Source organism: Nyctibius grandis, chromosome 5 (assembly GCF_013368605.1).
Source record: "Nyctibius grandis isolate bNycGra1 chromosome 5, bNycGra1.pri, whole genome shotgun sequence".
Taxonomy (NCBI): domain Eukaryota; kingdom Metazoa; phylum Chordata; class Aves; order Nyctibiiformes; family Nyctibiidae; genus Nyctibius; species Nyctibius grandis.
The window spans coordinates 47,518,215-47,542,023 of record NC_090662.1 but is presented as its reverse complement, the minus strand read 5'-3'; the positions used below and the strand labels follow the sequence as shown (position 1 = coordinate 47,542,023).

General features: G+C 37.2%; 1 protein-coding gene across 1 annotated transcript in view; it reads right to left on the bottom strand.

Moving 5' to 3' along the window:
- The window catches only part of PTPRQ (protein tyrosine phosphatase receptor type Q), a 110,534-nt gene that overhangs the window by 67,443 nt on the left and 19,282 nt on the right, over positions 1-23,809 (bottom strand). Inside the window, exons 11-19 of the mRNA XM_068401737.1 lie at positions 21,968-22,120; positions 21,673-21,852; positions 20,752-20,859; positions 17,939-18,220; positions 14,790-14,972; positions 13,990-14,091; positions 10,140-10,260; positions 6,243-6,403; positions 4,530-4,675 (exon numbers count right to left, since the gene is read on the bottom strand). Coding sequence (XP_068257838.1) covers positions 4,530-4,675; positions 6,243-6,403; positions 10,140-10,260; positions 13,990-14,091; positions 14,790-14,972; positions 17,939-18,220; positions 20,752-20,859; positions 21,673-21,852; positions 21,968-22,120 — 1,436 coding nt within the window. The remainder of the gene's footprint in view (positions 1-4,529; positions 4,676-6,242; positions 6,404-10,139; positions 10,261-13,989; positions 14,092-14,789; positions 14,973-17,938; positions 18,221-20,751; positions 20,860-21,672; positions 21,853-21,967; positions 22,121-23,809) is intronic.

Below are 23,809 nucleotides of genomic sequence, written 5' to 3'. Positions count from 1 at the left end.
TCAGGACCAAAGAAGTCCTCCTCAACATTTTCATGGTGAGCTGGATTTTGCCCAACTCCATGATAAATTGCCTAGTACACATTCCAGTTATTTGGCCTGCCCACTAGTTTCAGTGTTACATATTATTTACATGTTATTTACAAATCTCCATCTCCTTAAAATCAAAGCTGGCTCTAAATTAAATTGTTTCCTAAAAAAGAGAGGCTGAGATAGCAGACATACTAAAACAGGAGGAAGGCGACTATAAAGTTTGCATGTTTAAATTCAGAAATGCAACATATAAACACAGGCATACTAAAACTGCATACTGAAAATGGGTTATATTTCTCTTGAGGAAAGTTCCTACTGAAGAAGTCACTGTTACACACTCTACCAAACAGTTGAGTCAATACTGCGCAAATTGATAGTTCAGTATGCAATCTTGATGTCTGTCACTAATACATATCAATTCAAATATCTAACATAACACTTCACCTGTTTTTTTTGTACAGGCAAAATTATTTTATTTCTGCAGAAAACAATAGGCGACAGTCTCATTAATTTCCCTGAGATTTTTATACCAGTACCTGAAGATCTAGTTTTGCTTACAGTCACCAGTGCTCATATAACGTAAGTAAACAGTTTGTTTGGCAATGAAAATGTAAGCCTTTATTTTAACTGCAGAACAGAAGCTGCATCAATCAAAATACTAAGAAATTCCACCTTAATATGTGACTTTCTTCTAAACATAGATGGAAGCTCACACTATCTTCACGTAACTAACTGAAAAAGGCTGGGAAGAGCTTTGCTTTACACTGGGGGAGGGTAACATACAGGAAACAGAGGATCAAATTCTAAGGTATTAAAACTTTCTGATGCTCAAGCAAAGTATGACAGAAAATACCTTCTGACCCAGAAGAATAATTCAACTACTCTCCTGTTGTTATTACTATTAGGTATTGTAATTACTAATAATTAGTAATTGATAATAATAATATCTAATGATAAGATTAAAAAAGGACCTTAAATAATTCTCTGAGTTTTCAAGGTAAAAATGTCAAAGGTACCACATCAAGTTTTGATGCTAGATTTAATGGGAGTTTATTGGTATGAACAGCTGAAAATCCAACTCTTAGTTTAAAAAACATACCTTTACAATTTAGTCAGCTGTCTGGCAGTTAAGGACTCAGTGAACCAACTGGTGGTTCAACAAAACCTCTTTTAAGAGGTAGTCCCCTTACTATGAGGAGCCCAAGGACTGGGGACTACCTCAAACTTCTGATATGACAAAACATTAGAAAAGAATGAACACATAATTAAGAGTAAGGGTGAGCAGGAAGAACTGTGTGGGTACAAACGGAGAAAAGATGAAACTTGCACTAATTGTACCCTGGGGATAGAACACTATAGGAAGTTTTACAATTAACAGTGGCTGCAGATGAAAGCAAACAGCTTAGGATCTTTGGCTATAGCTGAAGAAATTCTTCCTTCTGTCCTCTTCTTCATCCATACATGAAAGAAGTTTTGACATAGCAAAGTATCAGATTATTAAAAGCAGCTACATGTAAGCAATACACACAGGCCATGAAAGTGTCAGCAGAAAGTAGTATCTTCTTCACCTCAGGAAGTGGCAGAAATTTCCAGTGGCATAAAGCTGTAATTAGTTGTATACAGACAACACAATGCTGCTGTTCTTCACTGTTAAGCTTTTTCCACCATTCTGTTTCCCTCTTTAGGTTCATTATATTGCATTGTTGTCTTGAGTTAGAGTATCACACTCGACTCTGGCAATCAGGTGAGAGTGGTGACACTGATGGCTAATCCAAGCCATCGCTCAAGTACTGTAATGCACACTGTTCCAGTACCAACCTAAGTGAAGATATTTCCTTTTTGTGTGATGTACCATTTTGAGGCCATCTTTTAAAAAATTTGCAGTGTGTTTTAGGGAAGTTCCCCTTTTATCCCTATTTTGATCATACTAGTGAAAGAAAATGTTTGATAGTTAAGTTAATATAGCACATTGCTTGCATCCCTTGTCTGTATCCCGAGGGCAGACCAAGCCAAATTCAGTCTGAACTGTATCCAGTCATGTTCACTTAGGTTGGCTTGAAGTACAAGGGTTGGATGATTTGTGGTCTAACGTTCAGTCTCTACAAGGGCTGTGGGCTTTTTTTTCTCTACTTAGCTCCTGGTTCCCCTGGCTGGTTTGGGAGAGCAGGACAGTTGTCATCTGTACTGAAATTCCTACACTGGAGAACTTTCTCCAAGCATAAATTTTTATTTGTAATCAGCACCTTTCCCACTTTTGTGCTAATCAAAACCAAGTATAGCGAGATTGAATAAGAGAGTTTATTCAAGTCAATGATATCTCTCATAGATCAGTATTCAGCAATGAGACAATTACTTCCATAGATTCTTTGACTTCTTTCCTTGATAAGACTGAGAATGTCAGCAGTGTGATTGCTTCAAGCATCATGTAAGGAAACCACAGAGCAAAATTTGCAAAGCTGCTATTGCAAATAGTGAAAGCTTGAACTGTAGGAATCCAGCAGTGTCACAGAGAAGTGATGTGAACAAGAGGTGCAGTGCCACGTCATCTGTGTTAGCGGTGTCCTTTGTCAGAACATGTGCCATATTTTTACTGCACTGGGGCAGAGTAGCGATCAGAAACCAAAAAGTAGCATTTTCACTAGACCTACAGCAGCAGAAGACAAAAGATAAAGCTGAACTTGAACCTAGCCTAGTGCAAGCAATGGTTTCTTCTGTTTGGCTACTAGTCATTCCTCGCGCTCTGATACTTTTTCAAGCTGTCAGCGTCCCCATAGAAACAGCCCATTCATCTACCAAAATCCTCAAATCTAATCATCTCCATTGCTAAATATTTCTTTCTTCTGTTCTGGTTCTGAATCCTAGGTCTGAGCATCCCAGGCCTTCTGACCGGACAGCCACAGTGTGATTTTTCATGTAGACTTGTAAAGCAAAGAAACTATATATTATTTTTCTGCCCCATGAAGGTATGTAACTGTTTTTTTTCTTTTTAAAGGAAAACTATTTTCCCTTCAAGTTTCGGCATCATGTCAAGGAGTTTCCACACCTAGAAGTGGAGCTACTGTCAGCACTTTTCTGCCATCCACTACATAATATGTCAAAGCAGCGGTAACTTCCACCCATGCCACCATCCTGTCCTTGCCTAACTACATCACATGATAATGAAACTGGACCCTCACCTTGCTGGGCCAATGCTACTGTGCTCCATCTTCCCTATCTTGCTCCTTCATTTCCAGAGTCCTGCACACATCCAGAGGGATTATAGCTCTCATTGTACCAGTTTCACCTTACTCATTCACCTCACAGTTCCATCTTCCTAAAGGCAGGAATAGCCTATGTCCATAGTCCTCCTCTAAAATTGCTTGAGTCATCCAAGAATTAGATAAATGCAGACTCTTCATAGGATGGGCTAATTCAGGTAATGCACTGATGTAAAGGTTTCTCCAGGGATTTGTTAGGCTAAGAAAAATGCTGTTGGTATAGCAGTGTGTGCAAGGAGACGCTGAAGCTCTGAAATGTAGCCCTGGTTTTAATCTCATCAGAATGTGAATTCATGGCACAGTCCTGCTTGCATCTGAAACAGATTGCAGACAGCAACAATCTGAAACAGATTGCAGACTGGCAACCACGCAGCTTCACTGAAGTCAGAGAAGTGTATACACTGAAGTATGTCAGCAATTATTCAGTCATAGGTATTTGTAAAATTTGTGAATTTTTTTTCTAGTTATCCTCAAACGCATGCATACCTCACACTAGATATATCTTGAGCATAAAGTTATGCAGTAGAGAAAATTTTTTAAGCATTAGTTTCTTCATGAATTTATATTTCTTTCTTTCACATGTGTAAAGCTTGTAACCAAAAACCTGTAAAGGAAGCTTATTTCTTCATATTATATTTCTGTATCATAATATATTCTTAGAAAGGAGAACAGAAAAACTATATATACAATTATTAAATGCAGTGCATAATTAAGGATGAACGTAGCAACAAAAAAAACTACATGGAAATGCGTGGATCAACAATAAATTATAAATAACATTTTATTTGTCTTTTATGCTTTAACTTAGGAATCTCAATATCTTTGTTTCAATATACTAACCAGTAATTTCCTTTTGAGAGTAACAAAAATATGAAATAATAATGTATTCACTACTTGGACATTATCTTCTTTTCAGTACTGTACAAACATGCATTAAAAAGTAAAAACAGAACTTACAGAAATTTATTAAAATTGATAGATTAGACTAAAATAAACAGTCTTAAGGATGTGCAATGAATGTAATGGGTCTTGTGTTTATCTACATATGTTGCGCATATATAGATGTATTACAGGTATGTGTGTGTATATACAGATACATATAAACTTTGCAATATGGAATATTGTGATAAAGGAAATATGAAAATCCAATATATTGATAACTATAAAATTGATTTACTCTTTAATGGATTACTAGAACACTTTATTGAATTCTACAAAAGAAGAATATAAAAATAAGCTTACCTGTATGAATATTCCTGAATTATTTTTGAAACAAACTGAGTAGTACAGTATATTTCCATTAGGCTTTTGAGGAGGATTCCAGAATAGCATTATTGATGTGGAAGTAAGGTTTCGGTACGCAACATCTTTTGGTGGATCACTTGGTGCTGGAAAAATGTTTAAGTTTTAGTACACTTAACTCAAGGTTTTGTACATTTTAGTGCCCAGAAAACATGCACTATAGATTTGACAACATCATAAGTCAAATGAAATGTATTTCTGATTATGGTACAAAAAACTGCTACTGGAAATGATGAAATAAAATAGTAGATATAAATAAATTTCAAACCCCCTGTTTTTTCAGACACATTTATTTAGCTGCATTTGTAAACAGATACTCTCTTCTTAAAGAATTTGTCCTGTATTTACTGGTTTTGTCAGATGGAAAGTCTAATTTGCAGACCTGGAAGTTGATGGAGTTAGGCCTCTATGCTCCATATATAGTTAACAGGGAAAAAGGGATTTGTTTCAGAAAACCTAAATTAAAAGCCTTGTTCTCTCTTTCCTGATTATAAACAGAATTTAGGCTCCCAAATCATGTATGTAAACCAGATACTTAAGCTTGGACAGTATGATAATTTCTGGTTTTCCCTCTTTCCTCAGCCTATTAAATGTGCAGGAAGGACTCTGTAAGTCATCTTCAATTAGCCTCTCCTCCTATCCTGGAAAGAATAGCAGCATATGGTCCTTCTCAGTAGCACAGTGATGTAGGAGACTCAAATTCAGCTCCTTAGGTCAGCTTAAGAGACTTTAAATCCATATTTCTCGCATCCAAGAAAGTGTTCTACACAACATGCAGTAGACTACTGAACACTGAAAGTTATCTCTCGCTTTGTGCTGTTCTAGCTTCTATAAAATACTAAAATATTAATTGGAGGGGGAACTACAGGATCAGTTCCTAAAAATTCTGCCCTAAAAAGTCAGTTCGTGTTTCCAGAACAGCTTCAACAGCAAAGACTGGGAATACCTACAACCTGATGATTTAGACAGTCTTTTGAGGGATGGCTTGGATAGACGCTGATCCTGCCAGTAACTGTGTGTTGGGAAGTCAGTTTATCTGTGCAGGATGATTCTGAAATACGCCTGCATACCATCCATTTTGGAACAGATCATAGCAATATAATTGATGGGAAAAACAGAAACAATAATTAAACTGAATAGCTTTCAAAGCACAGTATAGTATGACCATTTATAAAAGTCGTCTACCATGTTGGAAGTATGAAATCATTAAAATAGCATAAACAAATCAGTGTACACTTACAGATTTCATTTTCAAATTAAAACCATTTCAGACTTGTGAGAGAGACTCTAAAAAGTATTTTCCCTCTCAGAAGCTGTGTCACAGCAAGATAAAGCAAAGAGCTATTAGAATATATTATAAAATTAAGTTGATTTATTTCAAAATTTAAAATTAAATTATTTTAATCTTACCTGTCTTGAAGGGGAATGCAAAGTTTTGCTCAGTAAATTAACAGAAATACCCACCATAATTTTATAGAGTCGTAGATACATGTACAGACAAAGACGGAGACACACACAAACAGACAGGTAGAACATCTCTTCTTGGCCAGTCAAATGCCACGTCTGCTTCAGTAGCTTTATTAATTTAGATAAGGCTGACAGAAATGAAAGGCTGAATGAAATTAAAGATTCATATTACATATATAATCCTACCTCCTTCAGAAGTTCTGAATGTTATAGTATCACTTTTTATGTCACCATCTCCAAATTTTGTACTTGCTGTTAGGTAAGCACTATACTCGTAGTTGTTTTCAAGGTCTGTGAATTGCAATGATGTTTCTGTTACATTAACACTCCTTTTGGACATTTTATTCCTAAAGAAAAAGTATTTTATTAATTACATATACACACCATTTCTGTATGTATGCAACTATTCCATATGATTGAAATTGAAAAATGCAATATTGTGGTAAATACAAATATTTTAGGCTTTAAAAAAACACTGGGCTAACTTTTGTCTTTTATATTGAAAAGCTCACTTTTGTACTGTTGCATCACAATAAGACTCTTAATTTTACTTTTTAAGAAAAACCCCAAACCCACAGAAATATATTGGTAAATTACATCAGCAAAGACAATGATTATATGGAATATAAGGAGGAGCATGTCTATCTAGCAACTGCTATCAAATGGTTATGTGGTACCCTTGGGAAGGACACAGTAGGGCATAACTAAACTGTCTCCCTGGACAGGAATAGCGAAATATAAAAAGATTATAGCAGGGAGCATGCCCTACTGTGACTCTGTGAAATTGGTCAGAAGGCTGAAGTTATAAATGGAATAATAGAAGATGATATGGAACAGGAATTAGCTGGTGCTGAGTTAATTCTGGTGGAATGTAGCAGGGGATCAGAATGGAACTCTAGTCAGGTCAAAACCCGCCTAGAAAGACTGTAAGATGTAACATTAATAAACCGCTGGTATTAGCATAGGTATGAAATGATTATCAGAAAGTAAAATAAGATACAGAAATAACTAACTTAAATTCAAAAAGTTTGCTATTCTTCATTAAATTAATTCAATCTTTAACGAAAAAATATCAGGGAAAAAAACTAGTTGACGTTCCACTCCTGCAAAGATTTCTGTATGAGTGGGTGCCCTGTGTCTTTAATGGGATTTCATACAGGGATGATAATTTGACAAATAAAACCTAATATCTTGCTCCTGGAGTCACTGATGAACTCTTCACAAACATGACAATTTAGTTCTAATTCTGAAAAAAAAAAAAAGGGAAAGGCTGACTCAAAATTATTAGATGGGCTGATTTTCATCCTTTGATAAATGAATGAATGTCCCAGTAGCAAAGATCACCATCTGATACTCCTGAAAGTAAGTTACATTAAGAAACAATTGGAATGAGAAAATGTATGAGAATGAAAAAACTAAATTCTCCCTATCCCTTTCAGATTTTGGGTGGAATGTCTCTTGACATGGGAAACGTTCTTGGTTAGAGAGAAAGTTAACAACATTTACATTTTTCCCAAACTTGTCACATTTTGAATAGTCAGTAAAGAGATACAAAAAGTTGCAGCTGCAGTTATCAAATTCTATACATAGAAAAGACATCTTTTCTTGGATCTTTGCCCAATATATTCTTAGTATGGAAAAACGTAGCTGGTTATAATTTAAGTAAGAAGAAAATCCACAGCTTAGTGCTGCAAACACTTCTGCTCAGAGTACTTGCATTCTTATAACATCTTATCTGCCAAAAATGTTTCCACTAATCAGTTCTAGTTAGGAGGAAGAACAAAAGCTTGGGGTGTTTCAAGAAAAGTTTATTTTCTGTTTAGAAAAAACTGAGATTGCAATCAAAATAATAAGAAAACACTGATCAAAGTGAGTGCAGTCTTCACAGACAATGAGAAAGATAGTACTCAGCAGAATAAGCTAAGCCAAGGAACTTTAATGAATAACAATAATATTAAGTTTTAAATTAGATCTTTCAGAAACCCAGACAAAAGAGGTTCTAAGAAATTGCATACTTTCACTTGACAAAGACAGGTACCATATTTTCTTAAAAATCTGTACCTCAAAGTAGACCTAGTCAGTAATTTTCTCACAAAAATTTGCTGAACAGGATAATGCCAAAAGACAATAGCTATATACAAGTTCAGCAATTTTGTTAATATGCCTTTAATACTCTAGAATTGCAGACTCAGGGAGTATGAGTTTGTAGACTCAAGGCATGCAGAAAATTGCTTTGCTATCTGCTAGCACCCAAAACCACCTTGTCCTGTGGCAAATTCCATGAAAAATAACAGCAATTAAAACATTACAGATGTTTTATTCTATTCTAGTAGCTGTGGATTCTTGTTCCCAATCCATTAAAGTTTACCAAATTCTCTATAACTGTTGCAATATATTTAAAAGAAGGAACATTTATTTAACATCTGTATTAACCTTCCTCTTTCTGCTTTATCAAGAAGCTCTGGGATTAACAGTCTCCCCCAAAATATATTGAATGCCTCCCAAAAGCAGCAACTATAGCATGGCAGTTTGCCTTGTCAAATCTCACCCTGCAATGCATTTTATGAAATTGTATAGACAATTCTGTCAAATACTTAAAGTTCCCCTCCTTCCCCTTTCCCCTCTCCCCCAAAAAACCTCCAGGGAAGGAGTGAAGTTGTGGTCCCTTTGAAGGCAACGGGAGTTTTTCTCCAATGTCCTTGCCTCAAGATGATACCTAATGCCTCTCTAATTTTAGATATGGCACAGTGAGGACAGATAAGACAGAGCAAGGAGAATATGGAAGGAAAAAGGACAAGGCTTATTGCAAAAAGTTATGTGGTTGCTTAATTCAAATATTTAGAAAGATGGATCAATTAAGAGTTTTTAAAAAATAATTCTTACTAACTCATTTGTCATAATAATAAAAGCAGTAAGGTTTAAGGCAATATAAGGATGAAAAGTTGTATAACCCCAAGTCTTCGAACACAGCTTGTATCAAAACCATAATCCTCATCATGAAATAACTCTTTCGTAGCTAGACGATAGTTTTTAATTTAATCTCTTTTTTTGTGGTTAAAGAGCACCAGACCTTGCTGATACAGGAGAAATAACAAGACAAGCCAAATTTAATTTTTCTGGAAAGCAGATCTCACTCCTGTTCACTTTATCACCAACTTAACTAGAAGCTATAATTTAAAAAAATTTAGTAGGAACTGAGGCCAAACTCTACCTCAAAAACTGTCAAGTAACATTAAACTAATAAATGTAAGCTCAATAGTAGTGTGTTTATAATGACTGCTGATTTGCATATCTGGTTCACATCTCATAAGGTGCACATTAGCATTTGCATCCTGCACCTTAGTAGTGGCAATAAAATGATGTAGCATAAATGCAATATATTAAAAGTGATCAACAACAAAATCTTTTCACTCCCAGTAGAAGTTATACATAGATCTTTGAAGAGATGCCACATCACTAGACCAGACTATGTTATGCAGAGAATAGGACAGAAGCTGCAAGTTTTAGTGACAAAACTCCTTTTTAAAGGTGAGAAAAGATCCCAGGAGGGATGACAGAAAAAAAAATATTTTTTCACAGTAAATGAAAACTATCCCTTAAAAAATACTTGCTTGCTATGAATATAATAAATACAAAATATAACAGTAGATATAACTGATAGTACATACAAAGACTTAACATTGCTGTTACACACTTCCTACAAAAGGAAGGAATATTTTTCTATTTTAAGCCTATTTCAAATCTCCTTGACAATTTAGCATAGGCTTGTGCCCTGCCTTACAATAGGCTTAATCAGAATATAATGAAAATAGCCACTATGCTCTAATTTACATTTGAATTAATTTAGCATAACACAACCCTTAGAAAAATGTTGAAAAATGCTTACAAAATATTTAATACCCCAATTTTCAGCTACTACATTATATCTGAATTACAAAATTACAAAAGGCTAGTATTGTAAGTGCTGGATGAATACTCATTCTCCAAAAACGTGTAATCAACACATTGTGTAAGAAAAAACTAACATTCCTGATAGGTTACAGATTAATATCTATCCTCAGAACTACTTCCAGAAAATCTTACCAGACGTAAACTGTGTAATAGAGGATAATTCCATTTGGCTCCAGCGGAGGTTTCCATGACAACTTCACAGTGACACCCGACAACTGTTTTACCGAGAGGGATTCTGGAGGAGAACTTGGAGCTATAAAATGAGAGAACAGGACACAACATCTTGTTAAACAGCTAAGATCGATGAGATACGCAGCATCCTTAGGTAGGTTTTTAATTATTTGTGATGGAAAGTGAACGTTGTACTACACCAGTACAGTATCCATCAACTAATGTTAAGGCACAGCTTCTTTTCCTTTTTCTGACAGATGATAAAAGAAGATTTTGCATGGTGGTGTCAGAACATCTGTTTCTGTGATTCAATGGAAAAAGTACTTCATGAGAAAATAGAGCAATGGGTAGGTCACAGTGATTCACCTACTGTCCAAGTATATTGCTGTAATTTTTTTTCCCTTCTAATAAAAGCAAGAGCTTTATAGGTATGAACACATGTAAAACATAGCAAAATAGTTCCCCTGAGGAAAAAGAGGTGATGTAAAGAATTATACAAAGCACCAAAAGGTGGAAAAATGGATAAGCATGGCATTGAGAGATGATAAAAATGTGGGATACTAGGCAGTGGTAAAATCTATTCACTCCATCAAATAAGGATCACATTCATACATTTAACATGTCACAAGGGCAAATATAAAGATAGGCATTGACTGAGACCCTTAAAATTCATTTTAAGATGAACTCTACATGACACCATATCACTACTGTGTAGGGAAACAACGTAAGTAAATGAAAATGTTAGACCATGTTTGATTTCATTCTAAAGTTCATATAAATATTGCTGAAGAAAAATATACCCATGTATGCATAAGTGATACTGCTTTGTATTAGCACGCTATTGAGAAGTAAATCTTTTTCTTCATCTTGATTCACAGATATATGTATCACTATGAAGTAATATTAGAATTACTTTTGTTTTTCTCAAATTAAACCAAAGAGCATCATGCACTAAAAATTCAGGTCATAGCTGTAGTCATGCATGAAAATTGAGAATATGAGCATAGCTATTAGCAAATCTATGAAACATTTGGTCTGAACCTTGGAACAGTGTGTTCTTGTGAATAAAGAACATGTGGCGTATTATAAATATTGTTGTTTTTCAGTTGTTGTTCCTTCTTGCGCTATCTCAAAAGTTGGCATAAAGGTTTTAAAACTCCGTACATTTAAGAGAAAAAAAAAAAACATTTTTCGTGACCAAAGGTTCACTGAATTCAGTGAATGTCTGTATTTACTAGCGAAAAATGGTGACAGCTGTATTTAGTGTTTTACTTGTTATATTACCCTCAGCGGCTATATAATAAAAGATCTGCCATACTGTGAATGTCATGTCTTTTTGGCATGTCTAGTTCATGCTACAGTTCTTATTCAGAGGATATTTTTTGATGAAGAATAGAAACTACATTGCTCTAAATAAAAATACTCTATGCAAAAGATGGATTTCTCCAAATTAGCTGTTCCCAGTGTGCTCTGGCAACATTACTCTTGAGCAAAGGTTTATTACTGTGTGAATGTAAGCCCATCAACATCTTGGAGATTTGCAAAGATCCGTTATTGTCAAAAGCTGGATCTTAGGCAAGACAATGCTCCCTAAGACATGACAAGAGACTTAATTTGGTAATGGCTGGTGGGATGTTTGTGTCAATGCTGCTTTAGTCTAGGTTCCCAGAGACTTCCTCCCTAAGCAATGGAGAGGGACAGACATACATTCCTTCAAAATATGATTCACAGCACCTAAGTTAAGACACTGCTTTGAATTTTTTTCAGGATTCCCCTTCCAGAAACTTTAGAGGGGACCAATGATAAATTCCTACAACTAAATTGGGTACAAATATCATTTTAAGGTTCCTCTGCTGATTTGTAACCTACTATACTAATTAGCAGAGGATGCAATGACTGCATTCTACCCTCAGCCTGCAGTGCAGAACACTCCCCTGCTCAATTTGGAAGGTCAGTACTACAGATGATGGACTTCGAGCATTTTCATAATATTAATAATTTTACGTCTATAAATGTGTATTTGTTCATGCATCTGTTTAGAAGAATCAAAAAAATCTCAAAAAAAAAAAAGAACCAGAAATGTCCCTGGACCATTCAAGCTGCCCTTTCGTGGTTTTCTCTTTCTTCAGCTCTCACATGTCTGCAGAATCAAACACAATATTTAATTCTACCATGTGGTGTATTAGATTAAAATAATATTAATAAATCAAGATTCTTCAAATTCATAAGATATTGGTAAAACCAAATGTCACAGCAACTGTGTCATTTCACATAGCTTGTACTGTCCTTGGTGCTGTCTCTAGGCACATCAAGGATAGGGGGATCATTAGGGGCACTCAGCATGGCTTCACCAACGGGAAGTCTTGCTCAACCAACTTGACAGCCTTTTATGAGGATGTTACCCGGTGGATAGATGATGGTAAAGCTGTGGATGTGGTCTATCTCGATTTCAGTAAAGCGTTTGACACGGTCTCCCACAGCATCCTCGCAGCTAAACTGGGGAAGTGTGGTCTGGATGATCGGGTAGTGAGGTGGATTGTAAACTGGCTGAAGGAAAGAAGCCAGAGAGTAGTGGTCAGCGGGACAGAGTCCAGTTGGAGGTCTGTATCTAGCGGAGTCCCTCAAGGGTCGGTTCTGGGACCAGTTCTATTCAATATATTCATTAATGACTTGGATGAGGGATTAGAGTGCGCTGTCAGCAAGTTCGCTGATGACACCAAACTGGGAGGAGTGGCTGAGATGCCGGAAGGCTGCGCAGCCATTCAGAGAGACCTGGACAGGCTGGAGAGTTGGGCGGGGAGAAATTTAATGAAATATAACAAGGGCAAGTGTAGAGTCCTGCATCTGGGCAAGAACAACCCCATGTACCAGAACAAGTTGGGGACAGAGCTGTTGGACACCAGCGTAGGGGAAAGGGACCTGGGGGTCCTAGTGGACAACAGGATGACCATGAGCCAGCAGTGTGCCCTTGTGGCCAAGAAGGCCAATGGCATCGTGGGGTGTATTAGAAGGGGTGTGGTCAGCAGGTCGAGAGAGGTTCTCCTCCCCCTCTACTCTGCCCTGGTGAGGCCGCATCTGGAGTATTGTGTCCAGTTCTGGGCCCCTCAGTTCAAGAAGGACAGGGAACTGCTAGAGAGAGTCCAGCGCAGAGCCACGAAGATGATTAAGGGAGTGGAACATCTCCCTTATGAGGAGAGGCTGAGGGAGCTGGGTCTCTTTAGCTTGGAGAAGAGGAGACTGAGGGGTGACCTCATTAATGTTTATAAATACGTAAAGGGCAAGTGTCAAGAGGATGGAGCCAGGCTCTTCTCAGTGACATCCCTTGACAGGACAAGGGGCAATGGGTGCAAGCTGGAGCACAGGAGGTTCCACTTAAATTTGAGGAAAAACTTCTTTACTGTAAGGGTGACTGAACACTGGAACAGGCTGCCCAGAGAGGTTGTGGAGTCTCCTTCTCTGGAGACATTCAAAACCTGCCTGGACGCGTTCCTGTGTGATATGGTCTAGGCAATCCTGCCCCGGCAGGGGGATTGGACTAGATGATCTTTCGAGGTCCCTTCCAATCCCTAACATTCTGTGATTCTGTGATTCTGTGATTCTGTGATAAATATATTAACAGATCGGGGGGAGGGGAGAGAGGAAGAGGGAGACAGAGAGATGTGTATGTTTGTGTGTAGATAGATAGAGATATCAATGCAGAGATATAATTGCAAAAAAAGTATATAAAACCTACACATATCTGACATGAAGTGTAAGATTAGTTTAAGACTACAGGCATACAATGATGCATTGCAACTTTGTTCTGACTTACCATCTTCATCAGTCAGTATACACAGAGGTGCACTACGAAGGCCCTCCCCCATTGCAGTACTAGCAGACACTTCTACAGTATATTCTGTATATTTCTTTAAATCTAAATGAAGAAGAATAATTCAGTAAACCAACCATTCAGTGGGACAAATTAGGTTTTTTAATGGACCATAAGGTGTTTCCAAGTGCTGAGTAGGCCCATCACTTACACTGATCTGTGTCTTTAGAGACTGAAATAAACATTAGGAAAACTTGAACACAAAGTATTCTTCATGAACAAAAGGGGCAAAGCCCTAATTAGCAGTTTATCCTTCATATTCCTAGAATGCTTTACAGTTTGTCCTTGGCTGAACTCTGTAAATTTACTGGTTAAGGTACTGAGCTCCCAGCATTAACTGCTGTGGCATGCCTCCGTAATAATGACAGAACATAGAAAAAGATGCAAAGGTGAGTGGAAAGGGAAGTATTTCATTTTATCCAGAATAAGATCAGAAAGATATGTGACTTCAGTGTTTACTTTTTTACAATGATAGATATGCAAAGAAATCTATTGAAGTTTCTTATACTTCAAACATCTAAAATACGATGAGATATATGTTAGACTCTATACCAACCATGGCCCATTCCACCACATTACTGCAGGACACAGCAGGCTGCTTGTCAGGACAGGTAGCATATAACTTTATGTAAGGACAAGAAGGATCATGTCCAATCAATGAACTAACTTATCTGCATCAGTCTGCTGATCCCTTCTCAGAACAATCTACAGGTGCTGTAAGTTCTAGATCATTATATACTGGCCTGTAATATGTAGCGTCAGAAGAGTAGTGTTTATGACTCTTTGCTCAGTTCCATTAGTCCTCTTGAGATATATTGTGTAGGTCTGTATGATTCCATTAGGAATGGATGGTGGAAAAAATGATAATTCAATTTCCATGGATGAGATGTTCCTATAGGTTATGTTTTCTGGTGCAGAATCAGGAACTAGAAGACAAAATTTAGACTCATAGAAGATTCCAGTCAGTTTCATTGATTTGTTAAGCATTTTCTTAAACTGGTTTAAATGAAACACATAGTAAACATTTTCATTTTTATCTTATTTTTGTACAAAATAAATTTCAAAAGAAGCTGAATTGGAAGATCAAAACGACATAACAGACACACACTGTAACAAGGTAGGGGTCATTCTTTAAAAAAAAAAAAAAATTATGGAAATCACCTTAACATGCCAGATAAAAAAATCTGGAGCATGACGCTAAACTTTCCTTCTAGCACCCCATAACTATCACTGCAATCCTCCAAGTTAGCTATTGTTAGGATATTTTCCACATTGTACTGCCGTAATTTACACTTTGTATCAGCAACCTGCATTTTCTTCCTTTTCCCTGGCTGATCTATAGAAACTGTATGAATATTTGTATGGAGAAACAAAGGGAGCCTAACATATTGCTATAAGGGCCCTGAAAGCATCCTCCCTCCTGGTGGTTTGGCTGCTGGGGCTCAAGGCCATCTTAGCAATAGTGTAGCTGAGGGTTACCTCCTCCTTGCTGGTGACACGCTCCCAGGCAATGCGGCAGTGAGGCTGCAGCCGGGATTGACCACTGGCCTCTGGGAGCTGCTTTCAGCTGGGGCTCTTGTGCTTTGTCCCTGTCTGAGCTACATCTCCTGCTGCATCACTGCCATGGCTGTGCTTGGCCATGGACCCACTGATCTAGTCCCCGACTTGCAGCCTGATGTCGCAGCCCGACCTCAGCTTGGCCCCATCACTACAGACTTGCCCAGCTGTCACTGGGCTGTGTCTGACCTAGTTAATGTCTCTGAACCTGCTAACTCATTTTCCTGGCTTGACCTCAGACCTGCCTCATCACTGTGGAGCGTTTGTCAGTCTGGACTCTGGGCTGTCCCTGGCTGCCACCTCCAGACCTGCTCTGCTCCCTTCACTGGAGTTTGGTGGGACCTGTCCTGGAGAGTGAGGCCGCTGCCCTGCTGGCCCAGGGACCCCCTCAGCTCTTGGCTCCCTGTCCATTATGGAGCAGCTGGCCCTTGCTGTGTCATGACAATTGGTTTTTGTGTTCACGTGTCTGTCTGTCCCCAAACAAATACACAAGCATGTTTTCCATTATCCAAAACTGGTCTGATAGCATAATATATCTTATTCCAGAAAATCATAATCATACAATGACAGCACAGTTTGCCCAAAAGGTCAAGGCAGGGGTATGCTTTAAGATGCCCTAAACATTCTTATAAATGTACTGGCATTTGAGGAAACTCAGCATTCAAAAGTATAAGTAATTTCTGCTTAAGCAATACCCAAAAAGGGAACAAATGCTGTGAGAAGCAGTGAAATCAGCCCACCATTCTGCCTAATTTCATGGTAGAATGGTAACAGAGAACTTCCAAGAGCTCTTCAAAAACACCAGCCCATTAATAGGTTGTGTTTCACTCAAAATGCTTTATCCTCCAGATCCTGCCTTGTTTTTCTTCTCATCTCAGGAGATGTTTTTGCAGCTTCTCATCTCTATCATAGACAGCTGGAATTCAAATTTTTGTTCTGAGCATCAGGGGAGTTAGGCACTGAGAAAGACCTAACTGCCTTAAAATACAACTTAGACAAAAGATGGATGTCTAAGTTAAAGAGAGCAATAAAAAAAGGTTATGTAAAAGGACACTGTATCAGTTGGGCAGGTGTCTACATACCTATGGTATCTGACCAAAAAAAAATCCTCAAAGGTAGCACAATGTCTTGGCAGAGCTAGTTTGGTGCTTCCATTATGACTACTGTTTCATGCAATCTAAAAACTAGGTGTTTGTGTCCCCATTCCTGAAGAGCTTGACTTGTTAGGCAGACCTGGACCACAACTACTTCACATAGGAAAAATCAAAGTTCATTTCAGAAACGAGGAGAAGGAGCTCACAGTGATCCCACTGTGTCTTCACAATCAAGGAGCCAGAGCATCTCCCTGCCCCTTCTGAGAGACATCAGTATGTGCATGTCTTTCCTTAACTGAGAAAAATATGTTAAACAGAGCATGCTTAGCTCCAGGGCTAGCTCTATGTATAGATAAAGCAGACAGTTGTCTGAGGTAGCAAATTGGTGAAGATGGCAAAAGGCCCCCAAAACCAGATGATCATCATACCAGTGCTACCTAGTTATGGCTGAGTCCTAAAGGAAACTAACCTTTATGTCTGTATCCCCAGCCACCTTTCATTCCTGTGTCTACAACATAACCCAAACATCTATTCCTCCATGTAAATCTTTATCCTCATTTTTTTCTCCAATACCCCGCCTGTTTAGCTCCGCTGAAAATTTAATGACCCTCTGCCTGTATTTTATATCCCTTTCCCTACATCATCCTACCTTACAGCTACTTATTTCAAGTTTCTTCCTATGCCTTCTTATACCTCTCTAATGCTCATCTTTCCCAATCCTCACTTCTAAATTTAGTTTCCTTTCTCAGAAAAACTGCACCTACTCTAATCCTCTGCTATTTTGTTTTATCTGTACCTTCTCCAAAATATTTGTAGTAACATAAACAACTTTGTCTGCTACAAAATAGCACCTTATCTGTGAATTCTGATTTTTTTTTAATCATCAGGATTGAATTCTTACCAAATTTCAGTTCATAACTTGAATTCCAAGTCACACTCACTTTTTGAAACCCTTCCTTTCCTACAAAAAATTATTTTCCTGCAAGACGCAAGGAATCTTCAAGGACAAATAGTAAAATACATCAAGTCCATCAGGCATACAACTTCCCACTGTTTTCTTTACTTCTTAATTTTCCTTTCTATTTCCTTATTTTGTTTTCTATATAAAAGAGAAAACAGGGTTCAAGCTTACTGCTTTGCAAAGCAAACACATACTTTTAAAATTAATTAAACTGATCTCCCGGGCCTCAAATGTCACCATAAAGCAGCAGATTGTGGAAAATTTACATTTTTATACTCACCAGTTTCAGAAGTTCTCACCAGAATTGGGAAAGATGACTGATTCCCATGACCAAGTCTGGTGAATGACCTTACAGAGATGTTGTAGAGAGTATATGGCTTCATTTCACCTAGTGATATACTTGTAGATGAGGCATTTTTTATAAATAAGTCATTGGAATCACTGTACAGAACTTCATAGTGAGTTATGAGACCATTAGGCTGCTCAGGTGGTAACCATCTCAGGTTTATTTCTGTTGCAGTTACATTTAGTAACTCTACATTTTGGGGTGGGGAGTCTGGTTCTGCAATACAGAAATGAAAGAGAAAAAAACAACTTCTCAGACTTCCAATTAATTGAATACAGGACTGATCTCATAAACCTATTGGATCCTAACATTTAGATATCCTGCAGGTTACTGTAGCAATATGCATAGCTAACTGTACCAAAAGGGCTACACTCACTCACTCTCCTTCTCAAAGCTTTACCACTTTTTATATTGATTAATTTCTGTGTTTCTTCTTTTTCAGTAATAAAACTAGGCATCTTTTTGCATTCCAGACATTTAGCTTTTCTGGAATTTCTTTTCTCATCCACTTACAAGTCTGTCCAAAACTGCATCTATTAAGAAAAAAATGTCTTATGTCTACTGCTCTCATGTAGACTGATCCTTCAAATCCTCTCACTGGCTTCCTCGAATTCAAGTTCTTTAACTTTGTCTGAATGCTATCTTACTGCTTTCTTCTTAAATAGCCACCCCTCTTATTTCACTCAACCAACCACTGAACCAGGAAAGGGACTATACGCATTATAACTAAATTCCCTTTAGTTTACTGATACAGCTGCTAATTGATGACCATGAAGACCCCAGCATAAATCTTGCATGCACTGGTGTGAAGGTCATGCACAAAACAAGTCCAGCTCCATGGCAGTGTGTTGGCTAAATCCACTGGCACCATATGATTTCATGTGACTCCAGTGTGCTAATAACGCATGGAAGTGTTGAAGGAGTGAGTGGGCTGCACTTATGAGTAAAATCAGCTCTGAATGTCAGCCTTGGTTCCTCTGAAGGCTTCATCACTTCACCCCTGAAATAACCTATCTATAAAATTTTAAATGAATGTAATAAGAACCCAGGATTATGTGATTCAGTTTGTGTACAAATACCTATATACAGATATTTCAGAATTTATCTTGATTTTTCTTTGGTCTAAATGTCTCATAAATCATTTTCATTCCTGATTTCTGAGCCCATGAATGAAAAGTGTTAACTGTAACAGATCACTACTCTGGATGGCAGTACTGCCCATATGGATATTTCCCATGTGAAGAAGCTTAATTTTCAATTGAAATGCATTTTGCAATTTATCTGGCATGGAACAATATTTGAATGCCACAGGCTATTATCTTCCATCCTAACATAAGTTATCCAAGACAGATGTAGTGACTCTTTTATTTGGAGGTATCTCTCTTTCCAACTAATCAAGAGTCAAACAAGTTTTCACTCCTGGGTTGGCTAAAGTTAGGAGACATGAATTTCAACTTGAATTACCTCAGGAAAACTAAAGGACAAGAATAACAAGACAAGACTAATTACACAGAGCCTTGTAAGAAGGTAGGAATTATTGGTGGCTTTCTCCATAGTTTCATCTAGGCTTGCGGGCATCTCTTGCCAATGGATGAACTGTTGGCCTGAAACTCTACTCTGAACAAATTTCTGTCATGCTCAGAGGCAGGGAATTGTAAACTTTCAGAGAAAAAGATATTTAGGTAGGCAATTTTCTGTTCTTGTGACATGCCTTTCCTCTGCAAAAAAAAATAAAAGCATAGAAGCATGCAACTTCTAAAAAAAATTATGAGCACTTTAAGTTCACTATTTAATTTGATGTTTTGGTTGGTTGGTTGTTGAAATCATCTAAGCTTCATAAATACCCATAATTTTTAATCCTGTAATCCTTTGCTCTCTTTTATTCCCACTTAATTATTCTTTCTCCTGTATTGTAGCATATTTGGCAATGAGAAAGATAAATGACAACTGGATGATTACCTCCTTTATTACTTTGGTAAAAACTGGAAATAGCTTTCTGAAACCAGAGAAAATAAAAACCTGATATAAATGAGAAAAGATTAAGGTTTAATACTCATGACTCTGCTCTGTAAATAGAATTCCTGTGTTCTCTTTGCAAAGGCAAAATCCAGGTACTGTCCCTGTACCTTCCTGGGTGGAGACTGTCTTGCAAGCAAGAAAGGTAGATCCAGAAATCTTTGTAAGGTAGTATTATACCCTACATTAAAACTATTGATCAGTCTTAAAATGAATAAAGCCCCAAACCTGTATAAAAACAACTGCATATGATATCATTCAGTATAAAAACCCCTCACTTTATCAGCAGCTCTGCTTATAGACAACAATACGGTTTCTGAATTATTGAAAGCTGCCATTTCCAGATGCTTCAAAACCAACCTAATTTCCATATGATAACATAAAAAAAAAAAAGAGAGAAGCCGGAGTCCCAAAGATAATTGATTATGGTTTGGATGGGGTCTAGGAACACACTATTTTCAGTGAAGGAACCTCAGCTCTGCAGCTTTCTTCCCATTTGTCTATCAGAGTTGAAATCAGTTGATTGTTGGTCATGCTGCAGCTTTCATCATTGTTTCTACCACCTACCTAAAAATAGGCTGAATGAAGTCACTGACTGATAGAAGACTAATAATTTCAACATTGATTTTATTTCTACATTTTCTTCCCCTCTTTCTGTATGTGCCCAGGCTTCTGAAGAAGCACAAACTTGAATACAGAAAGCAAATAATCATTGCAAACAATGTATTTACCGTCTTCAGGGGTTCTCACAAAAACATCATTCTCTTCAGACAAAGCACTTTCTCCAATTGTTGTAGAGGCTGCGACTCTCATTTTATAATTTGTGTACTTTTTTAAACCTAAAAAGATTAAGTAAAAAAATCTTGACTGTTGACTTCTTAAACATATTTTTTCCCTTATAGCTACTTATAAAACTATAAAAAAGGTTACTGTTCTTAGAAGCTTTGATGCACAGTTGTCACCTAGAGACAGAATATGTATAATATAATTTATTTGGGGAAAGCCAAATAGACACTCAGTCAAATCAAGAGACTTTGAAATAAGTCAACCAGCTTCAACCCCGTAAATAGCTTTAAGAATTTATTTGTCAAAACAAAGGATGTGTATGTGTACATACAAATACATGTTTTTATTCTACATGCATTACTCTGGTTAGCATAAATAAATGCCTGAAACTTCATGAGAAATGCATTTTCTTCAATTACTATCAAAATTATCACCTTAAAAGAAGAAAATTATTATTAATGTCATACAAATACTATGAAAAAAATTCAAGTCTGAAAAAGAACTGACAATTTAGGAACACTTTCTATGTTGAAAGAAGACACTGAGGAAAAAATCCCAAGGAGAAATCTATTTCACAAATTACTTCTCAGAACATTTCACAAATTACTACTTGGCACATTTCACAAATTATTACTCGTCTTACCTAGTCCTCTCCTCCCATCTCACATTCCCTACATACCCCTCCACAGTAGACAAGTCTGGCAGTAGTGTCCCAACCTTGCTTTTACATGCAGTTGTGTTGTATGTGTGTGTGGATGGGGAAGATTTGGTCCACCTACCTTGCAAATGGCTACAGTACATAAAGCTGGAAAAAATAATTTTGTATAACATATTTGCAATATTTTTTTAATCAAATGACACTGTACCTGTCATAAGTAAGCTGTTGTTTGAAGTTATCATGTGGAATGCTCTTTTTGTATCCAGTTCCATTGCATAAACAGTATAATGAATGATTTTCCCATTGGGATTTGCTGGAGGATCCCAATATAGCAAAACAGAGGAGGAGCTAATATTCTTGTAAGATATATTTTGTACTGAGCTTGGAACTTAAAACAAAAACAGAAAAATATAACAATAAGCAAATAAATGATTTAAAAAAATTAAGATGTTCAGTGAAAGAAGTCATGTATGTTGACTCACATCAGAGTTACAACATTTTACCTTGTTCATGTGTCCTGACCATGAGAACTGATGGTGGCCCTTCTCCAACAGCAGTGAAAGCAGACACACTGATTGTGTAGTCTGTGAAAGGTACAAGGCCCTTTATAACATATGACAGTTCTTCAGCCAAAATGTCAATGGTATACTGATTACCTGTGATTAAATGGAGAGAAAGAGTTACCTACTCATAAACTTTTTTTTTCTTTGGCATTCTAAACTCACTTTCACATGGTGACCTAGAACTATTTTATTGCGAAGTAATTAACTTTCATGGCAATTACAAAAATATAAATAAAAGTTTACACTCCATCTCTTAATTCAATCAAACAGAGACTATTATAGGTCCACTTTCAGGTGTACAATCCTCTCTGCTTTTCAGAGGTCTTGTATGAAGTATAGAATTCAGCCAGTGGGAATAATGGATAGATTGGCCTAGGTGAAAATGAACAGGCTAGAACTAAAAATGTGAGAACTAAAAACGTTATACTGACAGCTATCTCCAAAAAATTTCAGAGAAATCTCCTAGGAACTCAGAAAAGCTTGTATATGGCCTCGTCTCCCCAGTGACTGCAGAACCATGGCTCCTAGGTTACTGGGACTTGTTTTTATTTTTTTTTAATTGAGAAAGACAGATTCACTCTTCCTTGCCCTCCTAACTGTGCTATAATAACTATATTTGAAATGGTTGCCCTCATGGAACCCTTCACACTGGTATTTTTTAGCAGAAGAGCTGTGGTCAGCAGAATGAAGAATCATAGAATCACAGAATCATAGAATGGTTTCAGTTGGAAGGGACCTTAAAGATCATCTAGTTCCAACCCCCCTGCCACAGGCAGAGAGAAGATACACATATGCCCACAAAGAGTTTCTGGTGCATCTGCAATGAAGTTGAAAGTCAGCAGCAACCTAACTGTGCTAGTCAAAATCACCTGTTACAAAGCTGCCATTATGCCACTGCAACATGAAAAAGTGTGGGTGCTTCACATAACTGAGTATCAGGCTCAGAGCTTTCCAAGACCAGCGATAAAATGGAGGCATGTAAAAATCAGCAGGTCCTATCGAAAATTTGGCCGTCAACAACTTTAGCTACTATAATAACTACTATAAAACAATAATCATGTGCTAGATTACAACAGACACTGTCTGAAATCAATTTTTCAGCAACACAGACATCTTTTGGCAACTCAATACCTCAAGCTGAATGAAACTGTAAAAAGAAGATTCATGTTTAAAGCACTGTACATTTTTCTGTATGACAAAGAAGATTCTTCAGGATTAATATAGGACAGAAAAAATCCACTGTAGTTTAAACTAATTGATTCAATGCTGGTCTTAGATACTGGTGTATACAGAGGAATTCAGTGACTTTAATTAAAAAAGAAATCAAAAAATAAAAACTTGACTTTCTGCCTGCTGTTCAAAACTCTCACTGTAAAAATTTAGAGTGGTATTTTAAGTCCCTGCCTGTCAGCTGAGGCCTGCTTAATGATTTGTAAATATCCATACTTGGTAAAGAAACACTGGTCCATTGACAATACAGAACAAGTGTACACACTAATGACATCACCATGTCATGGGGTCATCTCCACCTGTTTGTCACCCATATAGCAAAGTTGTAACTTTTTGACCTATTTACATTCACTGACATTTAAAAACCTATTAGTCAAAAGGCTTAGAGAAATCAAGGTCTCTGAAGGGCTTGGAGATATGTTAATCCCTGACAATCACACCTGCTTTGGCAACTGTAATAACTGATTGTCTATGCAGCTTGGCTGATGGCTTTCGGGTGCTCCTTTCACTAGGAAGAAGGTCAGCTGGGTGACAAGGGGCTAGTTCCTGCCT